The sequence below is a fragment of the Schistocerca piceifrons genome, chromosome 8, assembly GCF_021461385.2.
Source record: "Schistocerca piceifrons isolate TAMUIC-IGC-003096 chromosome 8, iqSchPice1.1, whole genome shotgun sequence".
Classification (NCBI taxonomy): domain Eukaryota; kingdom Metazoa; phylum Arthropoda; class Insecta; order Orthoptera; family Acrididae; genus Schistocerca; species Schistocerca piceifrons.
In genome coordinates, this window is record NC_060145.1 from 472,687,963 (window position 1) to 472,700,856 (window position 12,894).

General features: G+C 44.4%; 1 protein-coding gene across 1 annotated transcript in view; it reads left to right on the forward strand.

Annotated features, from left to right (window-relative positions):
- Positions 1-12,894, forward strand: part of LOC124712468 (LIM/homeobox protein Lhx5) — a 477,246-nt gene that overhangs the window by 296,789 nt on the left and 167,563 nt on the right. The window contains exon 5 of the mRNA XM_047242764.1: positions 3,225-3,430. Within this exon, the coding sequence (XP_047098720.1) occupies positions 3,225-3,430 (206 nt within the window). The remainder of the gene's footprint in view (positions 1-3,224; positions 3,431-12,894) is intronic.

The following is a 12,894-nucleotide window of genomic DNA, read 5'->3' on the forward strand; positions in this document are numbered from 1 at the left end:
GCCAGGCTGCTGGAGAACGCTTACCGCTCCCGCCACATCAACGTCTCCTCTCCTACCCCGAAACCTCCCGATTTCCATCACTTCCCATAAATCTAGCACCGACCACCCGGCCTCTTCATCCGTGACTACCAATCCTTGTACCATCACACTCTCTCAACCTTACACCTAACCGTTCTCCACATCCTATCCCAAGGAAACTTGAACCACCTCACCACCAGAGAACGGTCTTAGAATATCTAACCATCTCCCTCTACAAACAAGAAGTGTTTAGATCTCGACGAATTTGTGTTCTCATGACTGCCTCCGGTGCAACGGTAACGGCCAATATTTACTTGATAGGATTCGTATCGAGTACAAAGGAGAGATGGGGTATTTATACGGTCGCGCATGGACCCAGCAATAGTAATAACGTTTTTGAGAGATTGCATTTGTTTTAGTGCGAAATATGTCATTTATCGAGCGGTCAACCCTGTTCTCCTGAGCAGGCCCTCCATCTCGTATGACCTGCATAACGTGTCACCATCTGCCCATTCTATCAACTGGCGACAGAGGCACAGCAAGCGAAGAGCTCTGATTGCTCAAGATTATGTTATGGCGAATGAAAACGCGAACTCTCACCAAGTGAGATATCATGGATGTTGAGGAACCAGACTTGTATCAGAAGTGAGCGTCCGACCACTCTGAAATAGGCTGTATGAAGGTTGCCGGAGTGCTTCATCAAATACGCGAAGGACGCTTTCCTGCCGTATCGCTCCGAATTTGGTACCGCGGCAGACTAGTGGCGCATTGCTGAACATCCATTGAGAGACTGCTGACACTGCCTTAAGCCCCGCTATCAGAGCGTGTCGCAGCCACCACCTCCGGTAGTCGTTGGTGGATAGAAGGGCCGGCCAGCCCTGGACCCCACAGCTGTCGACGAGTATAGTATCGCCTACAACAGATAGCGGCACTAAGCTCAGAAGTATTCGTCTAAAGCATAGTGTCCTAGAATTAACTTACAAATAGTTGTCATTCTGCAGCTCTGACCAAAGTACATCTACATCTACATTTATACTCCGCAAGCCACCCAACGGTGTGTGGCGGAGGGCACTTTACGTGCCACTGTCATTACCTCCCTTTCCTGTTTCAGTCGCGTATGGTTCGCGGGAAGAATGACTGTCTGAAAGCCTCCGTGCGCGCTCTAATCTCTCTAATTTTACATTCGTGATCTCCTCGGGAGGTATAAGTAGGGGGAAGCAATATATTCGATACCTCATCCAGAAACGCACCCTCTCGAAACCTGGCGAGCAAGCTACACCGCGATGCAGAGCGCCTCTCTTGCAGAGTCTGCCACTTGAGTTTGTTAAACATCTCCGTAACACTATCACGGTTACCAAATAACCCCGTGACGAAACGCGCCACTCTTCTTTGGATTTTCTCTATCTCCTCCGTCAACCCGATCTGGTACGGATCCCACACTGATGAGCAATACTCAAGTATAGGTCGAAGGAGTGTTTTGTAAGCCACCTCCTTTGTTGATGGACTACATTTTCTAAGGACTCTCCCAATGAATCTCAACCTGGTACCCGCCTTACCAACAATTAATTTTATATGATCATTCCACTTCAAATAGTTCCGCACGCATACTCCCAGATATTTTACAGAAGTAACTGCTACCAGTGTTTGTTCCGCTATCATATAATCATACAATAAAGGATCCTTCTTTCTATGTATTCGCAATACATTACATTTGTCTATGTTAAGGGTCAGTTGCCACTCCCTGCACCAAATGCCTATCCGCTGCAGATCTTCCTGCATTTCGCTACAATTTTCTAATGCTGCAACTTCTCTGTATACTACAGCATCATCCGCGAAAAGCCACATGGAACTTCCGACACTATCTACTAGGTCATTTATATATATTGTGAAAAGCAATGGTCCCATAACACTCCCCTGTGGCATGCCAGAGGTTACTTTAACGTCTGTAGACGTCTCTCCATTGATAACAACATGCTGTGTTCTGTTTGCTAAAAACTCTTCAATCCAGCCACACAGCTGGTCTGATATTCCGTAGGCTCTTACTTTGTTTATCAGGCGACAGTGCGGAACTGTATCGAACGCCTTCCGGAAGTCAAGAAAAATAGCATCTACCTGGGAGCCTGTATCTAATATTTTCTGGGTCTCATGAACAAATAAAGCGAGTTGGGTCTCACACGATCGCTGTTTCCGGAGTCCATGTTGATTCCTACATAGTAGATTCTGGGTTTCCAAAAACGACATGATACTCGAGCAAAAAACATGTTCTAAAATTCTACAACAGATCGACGTCAGAGATATAGGTCTATAGTTTTGCGCATCTGCTCGACGACCCTTCTTGAAGACTGGGACTACCTGTCCTCATTTCCAATCATCTGGAACCTTCCGTTCCTCTAGAGACTTGCGGTACACGGCTGTTAGAAGGGGGGCAAGTTCTTTCGCGTACTCTGTGTAGAATCGAATTGGTATCCCGTCAGGTCCAGTGGACTTTCCTCTGTTGAGTGATTCCAGTTGCTTTTCTATTCCTTGGACACTTATTTCGATGTCAGCCATTTTTTCGTTTGTGTGTTTTTCAGTACACTGTCCTCAGTCAGCAGTAAAAACATCGGCACATCTACCCCTAACACCCCGTATTGTTTAATGTTGACTCTAAACACAGTGTCGCTCAAGATTTTTCACATTATTAAATACTGCCAGAGGTGAAAGAAGTAATGAGCGATAGATAAAAATCCTAGGAACGCTCGTGAATCGAACATGACACCTTTGGATTCGTAATTTAGCAGCTGAGCACTGAGCGGCCGAGGGTCCATCTGCTCGTCTACATACTCGCCTGGTATTTCGATGACTCTGCAACTGGTCAGGATTCCAGACGTCTCACTCCCTATAGGGGTGTGTACAAGCAGTGCTGTGTTTACCGTCCGCACTACACCAGCTATTCGGTCAACGCTTCACAGTTACCTTTTGTTGGACAGCTCTCCAGTGTTTATCTGTAATTCTGTTTGGAACGTCGCTATATCAGATTTCTCCTTAGCTTATGGTGACTGCGTGGCTCGAGTTTCACTGTTTGCGTCTGCATTCACAGCTCCGGGCTTCCACCTGCGACAGTGATAAACTTGTGTCGGTGCGAGTACGAAACCGAGGCTAAGCCGGAGTCGAGTGCAAGCACCTTTTCTGTTGTGAGTGTCGGCAGTGCGGCGTGTATGTTGCAGGCGCTACGGCACCAAGTGTGGCGGCTGCGCGCAGGGGATCTCGCCGCAGGACCTGGTGCGCAAGGCGCGCGACAAGGTCTTCCACCTCAACTGCTTCACCTGCATGGTGTGCCGCAAGCAGCTGTCCACCGGCGAGGAGCTCTACGTGCTCGACGACAACAAGTTCATCTGCAAGGACGACTACATGTCGGGCAAGACGCACCAGGGTGAGTCACCGTCCCCTACTCTGGTCGTAGCACTGCCCAGCGGAGGACACTTTAGCTTACTCCGGTCTGGCAGAAGCCGCGACAGGTTCAAATAGCTGGAGCGAACTGACTGCCTTCTGCTTTCTCCAGAAATATTTGGCACATTTGGATATAAAATTCTTCAGATGTTGCATTTTTGTGTGCTTCAGAGCTAGCTGTGAAGAGGAAAAGAATCTTTATTTTAAATCTATTACTATCTTTTGAAGGCACAGAAATAAAAAGTTCAAATCCATTATACTGAATGATGTATAAAACTGGTTTCCTGTTTAGCAGAATGTAAGTTATGTAATCGGTTTGGACCTTTGTTCAAGTCATCTTCAAATCTATAGATGTAATAAAAGAAGCGGAAGAGGGTGCAATAGTACAAAGATTATCATAATGCGAGATAAAAAGTAAAACTGTGCTGCAACCGTGCAACAATATTTGCATAATTTGCCCTACAGCTCCATTTGCACAACCTCCGTTGCTTCTACTGAACCTTCACCCTGCTTAACAGTTGCACTTAGATATGAATTATTTCTTCATTTTTTATTTGTATACTGCCGCTGTTAGTATGTTTTATGTGACCAGTATTGTACTACCCTACCCCTTCAACTTCTTTAATTAGGTGACGTGTGACAAAGGTTCAAGGGTGTTCTCTTCATCAGAATTACACTTGCAAGTGATCACGGTACCCTCAGACGTCACCTCATCAATCACGAAATCAAGCGGATGGTACTTTTACAAAAGTCTGAAAGTCACTTTTGGTTTTAAAGTGACAGGAATGGTGCATCTATAAATAACTCATTAATAATTATCACTATCGCCACTGCTACACTTCTGATGTTAGTTTTCACACAAAGATACTTTACGCTGGCCACATTCTGAGGGTTAGTTTGAACGGGGCATGCTTTATAGCCATGGTCCTGCTGCCATTGGAATGCTGTTTTAGTCTTTCGGTAAACATAAAAAATGTTCAAATGTGTGCGAATTCCTAAGGGACCAAACTACTGAGGTCATCAGTCTCTAAACTACTTAAACTAACTTATGCTAAGAACAACCCATGCCCGAAGGAAGACTCGAACCTCCGGCGGGAGGGGCCGCGCAATCCGTGACATGGCGCCTCAAACCACGCGGCCATTTCGCGCGGCGATAAACAGAAGAATGAATGGCGTTGTGATAGGGTAGTGGTCATTTCTGGAAGAATGCCTTAACTGCCGCACAGGATGGATAAGAATCAGTTTCCCGTCCAACAGTGCAGAGCGGCGGTGATTTGTGTAGAGTCTGTTGATGTGCTTATTCTGTATTTCGTAAAATTGTTAGTACATTTTTAATGGAAAATAATCTCTCGCAGGCGTGTCTGCCACTCATTTAAAACCGTACAGCGAAAGCCCCATAAAACATTCGGAAGAAACCAGTGTGTGCTTATTGTGACGGAGCTGTGAAGAGAGAGTGAGCAATCGCCTGCTCCCTCTTCATTTCACTGACAGACTATGCCTCCCTCCACTGTATAACTTATTTAGCAGTTCTAAGGTGCACTGCCTACCACAGTCGACTGTGTTCTCTGCCAGGCACTTAATCTTCAGTATCAGAGTAATCACGTAGATGTAGATGGAGAACTTATCTAGTAGAGCTAAAAACCCATACCTTGCCAACCAGAGTACGACGAGTGATCCGATGTGAATGTGTGCGGACAATCAGAGCTAGGCTCCACTGTGTTATTCGGCGTGCAACGTCGGACACCGCGTAACAAGCTTTTATTATATAGTGTGAATCTTCTGAATAATATGACCTTTCAGCGGTCTGGAAAAATTTCCAGTGTTTTGGAACATAATTGCACCAAGAGACATACTGCTTAGATTGTTTCCAGCCTTCTGCTGGCAATTAATATGTCTTCCGTCTCTAATGGCACAGTCTCGAAAAAATATAGTTATAATATAATGATCCTGCACATGTTCATGCTTTTGACAGAACGTGAGCAGTCGTAACATTCAACTTGCTGACAGCTCGTTCGTACTCAAAATGTTTCTGCAGAAAAACATCTGTTCCTGCAAGTTAAACAGTTGTCGTTAACTTCCACGACCGATCTCGGACTGGAAACTCATATTACTTTTGTTTAAGCAGTGGGATTATCCTGCTCTGAAGGAGTCGATGGATTATAGTTGCCGTACATACTTTCAGTCATCCTATTTCCTTGGTCTTTTTCCAGGAAATCGGTAGTATTGTTTCAATGTAACACAACTGAATTGACCTTCCTCCATTCCAGGAAAGAAATGAATCTATTTTAGGAGACTCAAAAGTTCTAATCAAACTATGAGAGTAGTCAATAAAGTTTTAAGACGGTATGGGTAAAATAAAATGTATTATTGAAGCACCATCTTCCAGGATACTTGACTTCACAGACACTCGATATAAAAGCAGCAGAGTAACAATGTACCAACATTCTGTCTGTTTTCCTGTTGTAAAATCGGAGGAAATACACGAATGGACAGACACTACCTGTTTTTTGCCTATTGCCAACTGCGTTGCGTTCAGTGAAAACCTACTGCAGTAAAAAACCTACTGCATAGGATATAAAAGAACCTTCCCCGACTACAGCAACCATTCTTCCGTGGTGGTCGTACAGCAACAAATGATAAATTACATGCACGCAAAGAAACACAAAAAAAAATTATTTTTAAAACATTTCTTATGTTTTCCTCATTCTTGCATGTTTCTATGTTGTTTCCTGGCTTCAGTAGGTAAATGTTACATGAGAATATATGTATTTTTGGAACTGTGGACATTATATTAAAAGCGTTAACAAAAGTATATGCTTTACTAGGACATGCTTTACTCATTTTCTGGAGTATAATTGAGTTCTGAACACAAAATGTTCTCAGAGATTTCTCTTAACTACTGTGTCTTTTTAGACCTATAATAAAACTACTAGTGTTTGGATTATTTTGTACTTCGTTTATGTAATTATCTGTACTAATTGTACTAACGTACACATTTTAATACTTTTTTATATAATGACTTATTTAATATAACGACCAGAGTTACAAAACCATATCTATTCTCATGTAACATTCATTGTTCGATAGAAAAATAAATTAAACCCACTGAAGACGGTGAGATATCACCAAAACATGTAATGGTGATGAAACAAATAGCGTTTTTTACAGGACAAAATGTTGTTAAAACATAACTTATTAACTGTTAAAGTTAAGTCCGATGCAAAAAGAGAGCTATCACAAAGCAAAATCATATTTAGATCGAAATGAAAAAAACTAATATATTTTCTTGTGGCAGCTAGGCCATATATTCTTCAGGACAGATGACCATTGCGTGCATTTTCCACAAAACGGCGATGCATCTAGTTGTTTAAACTAATTTATTTGCCTTTGAAGTATTTACAATTTTTGCAAGTGTATGTGAACAGTTCTGCCATTGCGCGAACACACACACAGGCGCTCTCGCACATAGTCAATGAATGAATGAATGAATGTTAAAATCCTCATCACGACTACGCTAAAAGTCCAGGACACTAGACGAGACAACGAAAGCTGGAAAGATGGTCTGCACAGCGGGTAAACCAGTAATTAACTCTAATGTCTCATTATGTCCGGAAGTAATTAAATCTTTGTGCACCCTCGGATCTAAGTACTAAAAATATTTCACAGGAGGAGGCAAGGAATAAGGCCGGGTACTGTTTGTTGACTACCCCTCATCACAAGAGCTCAACGAAAGCAGAGAACAAAAAAGAAGAAAGAAAGAAAATAAAGGGGAGAAGACCATTACGCGCGCGTTCAGTCATCGCTGCAGGTGGGGGTGTGGGGAGGGCTAGTTTACTGCTTTTGTTTTCAAGGAGCCGTCCGCCGCGCTGCGGTCAGGAGGAGAGGAAATTCCGAGCGAAGCGTGAAGAATGTGAGTCGGAGTTCCGTGGCTATAAAAGCCGGCGCGGCCTGCCGAATATGCGGGTGCGGGGGCGTTGTGGGCGGGGCGGTGGGCGGGGCCGGGCCCGGGGCCGCGCTTTATGGCCCGCCGGGGTCACGCTCCTGATGGTGCCGCCGCAGCTGCAGCCGAAACGTCCAGCGGGCTCATTCAAATGTAACTGCACCCATCATTCTTCCTGCAATATCTCCTCGATGTTTCATCCATCCAAACATGTTTCACGCAAATAACTAATTTTGTCCACTACGTACAGGGCTGTGAGAATTATGACCGATAGTAGTTAATTATTAAACAATCAGTTTTCTGCCTCAGTAGTTTTTTATTGTGTCACTAAGAGTGTCGATGGTTCACATCGTCATCTCTGGGTAAAGATTTACGTAGGGCAGAGCACAGACGATTACTCACAGCAGCAAGGCAAGTGCAAACCAGTTTATGTTTTGTCTTAAGGTTAAGTAGAACCATGAAGTTATTGCATATTCTTCATTTGTTGTAGCAGTCTATGCACTTCACTGTAAGTTAATCATATGTGTAACACAAACCAGTTATATCAGGTTATGCTCAGGCAAGCAGGAAATACTTAAGCTAACGAATTTGGAAACCAGCAAAGTGGCTTCGCACTGGTAGCACTATCTACAGCCAGGTGAATCGCCTGGTGTAGCCGTAATAAGTTATGTACACAAACCTTCTTTGTGAATCATTCTATCCAATAGTGAAGCACATAAAAAAATCCCTACAGTAGCTGCTGAGATTAGCCTTCACATACAGGGGAAGAAAAATGCAGAGGGTGACTGTATTTCATAGTACATATATAGGCATGTATACAAAGTGTGTTCCAGGAGGAATGGTCAAAATTGAGGGTTATGATAGGAACAACCATTTCAAGCAGGGAAGTTTAGTAAATGTGGGCTTTAAAATGGGTATCTTAAGAGCTATGTGCACGTTCAGTAGAAGAGATGCGTTTGTGTTATACTACAGCGAAGATGAACAAGCGTTCATAGCTATTAAGGTAGGCATTCTACAAGCCATGTTTACTAGTCCTTTTAGCGTGAATGATCATTCCTGACTTATCGCTAAGTACTGTCCATTCTTCCTGGGACGAAATGTATTCCGATCATGTGTCGGTGTTGCAGCACCTGTTTACTTTATCTTACTGCTATTCCGCTAGACACTGTAGGCGACCAGCTGGTGGTTCTCTCATGAAACTTCCTGGCAGATTAAAACAGTGAGCCGGACCGAGCCTCGAACTCGGGACCTTTGCCTTTCGTGGGCAAGTGCTCTACCAAGTGAGCTACCCAAGCACGACTCACGCCCCGTCCTCACAGCCTTACTTCCGCCAGTACCTCGTCTCCTACTTTCCAAACTTTACAGAAGCTCTCCTGCGCAGTTCTCCCGAGTTCGAGTCTCGGTCCGCCACACAGTTTTAATCTGCCAGGAAGTTTCATATCAGCGCACACTCCGCTGCAGAGTGAAAAGCTCATTCTGGTAGTTCTCTCCATTGCCACGATATGTGCCACTCCGAACTTCAGTCTGGAACATATAGGAGACATAACAATACATACACAGTGCGATCATATTAATGCGACCACCTGTCAAAAGCCTGAGTACTCACCTTTTGCAGCACGGATCTTTGCGAGACGTGCAGGAAGAGAGTCAGTGAGAGACTGGAACGAACCGATAGGAATGTGGAGCCATGCCGACCCCAGTCTGCTATGGCCAGCTGCGCTGTATCTCTCGGTTCAGTATCTACGGCACGAACAGCCCAACTCAGGTGGATCCATAGATGTTCGACTGGGTGTAAATCCAGAGAATTTGATGGTCAGGGTCCTCTTCGAACCACGCACTCACACTATGAGCTGTGTGATACATTGTATTGTCTTGCTTACACTTGCCATCGTACCGAGGAATAGCAAACTTTATGTGGAGCTGGACATGTTCTCCAAAGATGGATGCATACTTGTGTTGATCCACTATGCCCTCCGAAATGACGAGATCACCCATGGAATGTCACGAGAACATTTACCCAGACCACAACGCTCCCTCCATATTTGCTCTCAGACGTTCCACACCATAGACGCCAGCGGCCATGTGTCAGATGGAGCTTGGCCACCTGTCACTGTTCAGTGGACGTCTAGAAGCGCTAATGGCACGCAAATTCCAGCCTTCGTCGCCGATCAACATCAGTCAGCATGATTCCGCCTTTCTCCCGAAAGCAAATGATCACGCCCTTTCCAAAGTCCCTTCGCTTCCGCATTACGACAACGGATGCACTGCTTTTCCCGACACGGTTTATAAACTCTCCACTGTTACTATTGACATCTGTCGTGCGAGAGAAAAACCTGGCAAGGTAATGCAATATGTAATGTGACAGTAATAGTAGTTGACACGTTTAGCTACACTATGTGATCAAAAGTATCCGGACACCTGGCTGAAAATGACAGACATGCTCGGTCACTTAAAGAGAAATTTCTCTGCAGTCCGTTCTAACTTGTAAGTACATGGAAGTCCTTTTACACGACAAGAGGGTCATACATTGCTCTGCAGCGTCCAGTACGGTCATAGCGAAGCTTTAAGAGTACCTCGTGCAGAATTTGACAGCAGTAAATAGAGAGAGAGAGAGAGAGAGAGAGAGAGAGAGAGAGAGGAGTAGGGAATGAGTCGGCGTATCGCGTGGGTCTCATCCTCTGATTGAATCGCGCGCCGTCCCGGCGGGAAATGGAATAAAAGCCGGCGGCGCCGTCCCCGCGTGTCTCCGCGCAGGCGCAGAAACGCGCCTCCCTGTCGCTGTTATTCGATTTGAAATTCATCATAGGAAATCACGTTACAGCTGTTACGCCGGCGGAGTGGAAAAAAATAAAACGGGTCTGAGGTAGAAAAAGGGCGGCAAGGCAGGGGTTAAAGGGGAGGCGCGACAACTTCTGAAAGGTCGCCGGCGGCGCCCCGCGCCCCTGGCTCTGCGCGTCGCTTATAAGGGGAAGCCTCGGGCCGTTTAGAAAACGCGTAGCGGTTAATTTGCGTGTCAATTAGGGGTGGGGCGGCGCCGCGCTGCCATTGGCCGGCCCCTAGCCTCCGGGGCGCAAGTGGCGAAACTCGCCGCCCTCGGCGCTGGGGAGAAGTTTCGCGTGCTATAGACACGACGCTGGGGCGCGTGTGCATACGAAAAGCTACGTCTGTCTGTAACTACTTTGTCGGTCATTAGGATTGCGACACCAGAAAGTATAGCGGATAACGAAATTTTATTTTGTTTCTGTATGCAGTATGGCAGGAAGAACACGATCGTGATGTGGGGCTGTGTAGGGTGCGAAATTTCGTTGACGGAGCTGCCACCTCTGACAGCCTGGGCTACATGTAGTCTTGCTTATCCTATTGAAAGATGACATCACGGAGTCCTCGAAGATAGGGGACAGCTGTCGTTCTTAACACTTCAGACATTCTTTTTCACCAAGTCGTGATTTCGTTTCTCCCCGTATCAAGTTTATTGACAATGTCAACCAGCAGATACGCGATCTGTAGCGATTTTTTTTTGTTTATGTCAGCGATTGAAAACACATTATGTGCAGACAGCACAATAAATCTTCTTTCATTTGGATAGATTACTTGTCTCGGCTAACAGTCTATCCATTTTCAGATAATAAAATATTGTTGATTGGTGTTGGTGCCGTTACGGCTCTACAAATCCTTAAAATCTTCCTTAAAATGGCAACAGCCATACATAACGCAGTTAAAAACAGATTTTCAGTTTTTCATTATTCGTGGCCACTATAGCTGAACGGTGGTCATAAACAAAGGCGTAATGCCTTTTCAACTTAATAACTGAAACAATCAGTATTCACATTTCCTAACACTGAACTTTTTTTTCCGCACAGTTCGCCGCCGTGCATCTCTCTCGTCAGCAATATGCTGGCAATGAAGAAAAATTGTACAGAGTACTTCAGAAACATTTTACAACGTCTGTGACGCGGTAACCTCTGTGTAGGATAGTCTCATATATTCGCAAAAAAATTACTGTTGTTATGTTTGGACTATCTTCCTTACTAGTGCGATCGTGCAGTGATTAACATACGGGAGTATAACATTTCTGACCGTTTTGACGACCACATTCTGAAATAGATGTGCTCTGCCGGCCTTGTACATGAGTCTTATACTTCTTAGTATAGTGTTGGATATATAGTGTATATACAGTTGCATGATGCAAGTATTTCAATGGGTGAAAGGCATGAACTCCAATTTACATTTTACGTTCTCCCTAATTCATTTCTCAACCATTATTATCTTTTACGAAACCAGCATGTATTTCGTTTTCCCTCTTATATGAACAATCATTCGCCAACTATACTTAATCACCTTCTATAATTCTTCTTAGCTGCAGTTTAGTGTCTATTACCACATGCGAGACAGTTGTGGTTCCGCATTTTTTTGTTGCCCTTTCATGAGCAGTGGGCGACTGTCCAGCACAGCGGAGCGTATCATGAAAAATATTGTACTTTGAGTGCTGCGTCATTCTGTCTTTTATGAACATTTACATACATTCATTTCTTGCATTGTTAACACGTATTCAGTGAGCTACTCTGTTATTGTAATACTGAGGAGCGCTAGACGCTGCCTTTCAAATGTCATGCCGTGGCTTCTGATACTTGCACGTCATCCAGAGCTGGTGTACAAGACTCATCTCCATTTCGTTTACTCCCATTGTGACACACGCTCATCCTCTCACGTAAATGTATCGTTCCAATACTAATACACCGTTGTTGATTTCTGGTTTTTGGTTTCTAGGCTGTGATCTTAGTCATATATTTCTGCCTAACGCTTCGTATACTGTTGCGACAGATATTCTGAGGTTATAGATTCTCCGACGTTTACTGTCCCGTCTGATGCAGCAAAGTGTTCAAAGTATTCGATTCTATTCGAATGTGCTTCCAATCTGTTGGCAACAGGAGACGAAACGTTAGCCTATACAGTATGCGTAAGACCGCGACCTAAATCCCAAAATCGAAATGTCGCCAAGCAAGGAAAAATCGGCCAATGTCGTCAGTGCCGTCACACTTTCGTCCACGCCCGTATGTTTGAATGGTCCACCAGAAGCTTCGACTCTAATTGTATCTTGAAATTTGCTTTATAGTGTTTTAAACTAAACATATATTAGAAATATTGCCACAGTTCCAGTTCAGGCCATAAGATGTAAACACTGAAAGGCGCAGCACGAATTTACGAACGCTGAAATAAAACTGAAGGACTCAGATGCGGCATTTGAAGAGCGGTCTTTCATAATGTTGCCACGGAGTATTCGGCTGTTCGTCACAACTTCGAATCCTGTTTCTCCTCTGTCGCTTGGTAAGTTAAAAGATTATCCGCTGTCGTCCGAAAGGTCTAATAGACGTCGATAAAGAAAACACCTGCGAGAATATCCTAAACCTCTGTGGCTGAGATGCATCTTTCACTGGACGAAACAAAGTTGGTGATCGTCATTAGAGGAAGTCCACGACTCTTAACACAATTTTTTTGTGGTATGACGA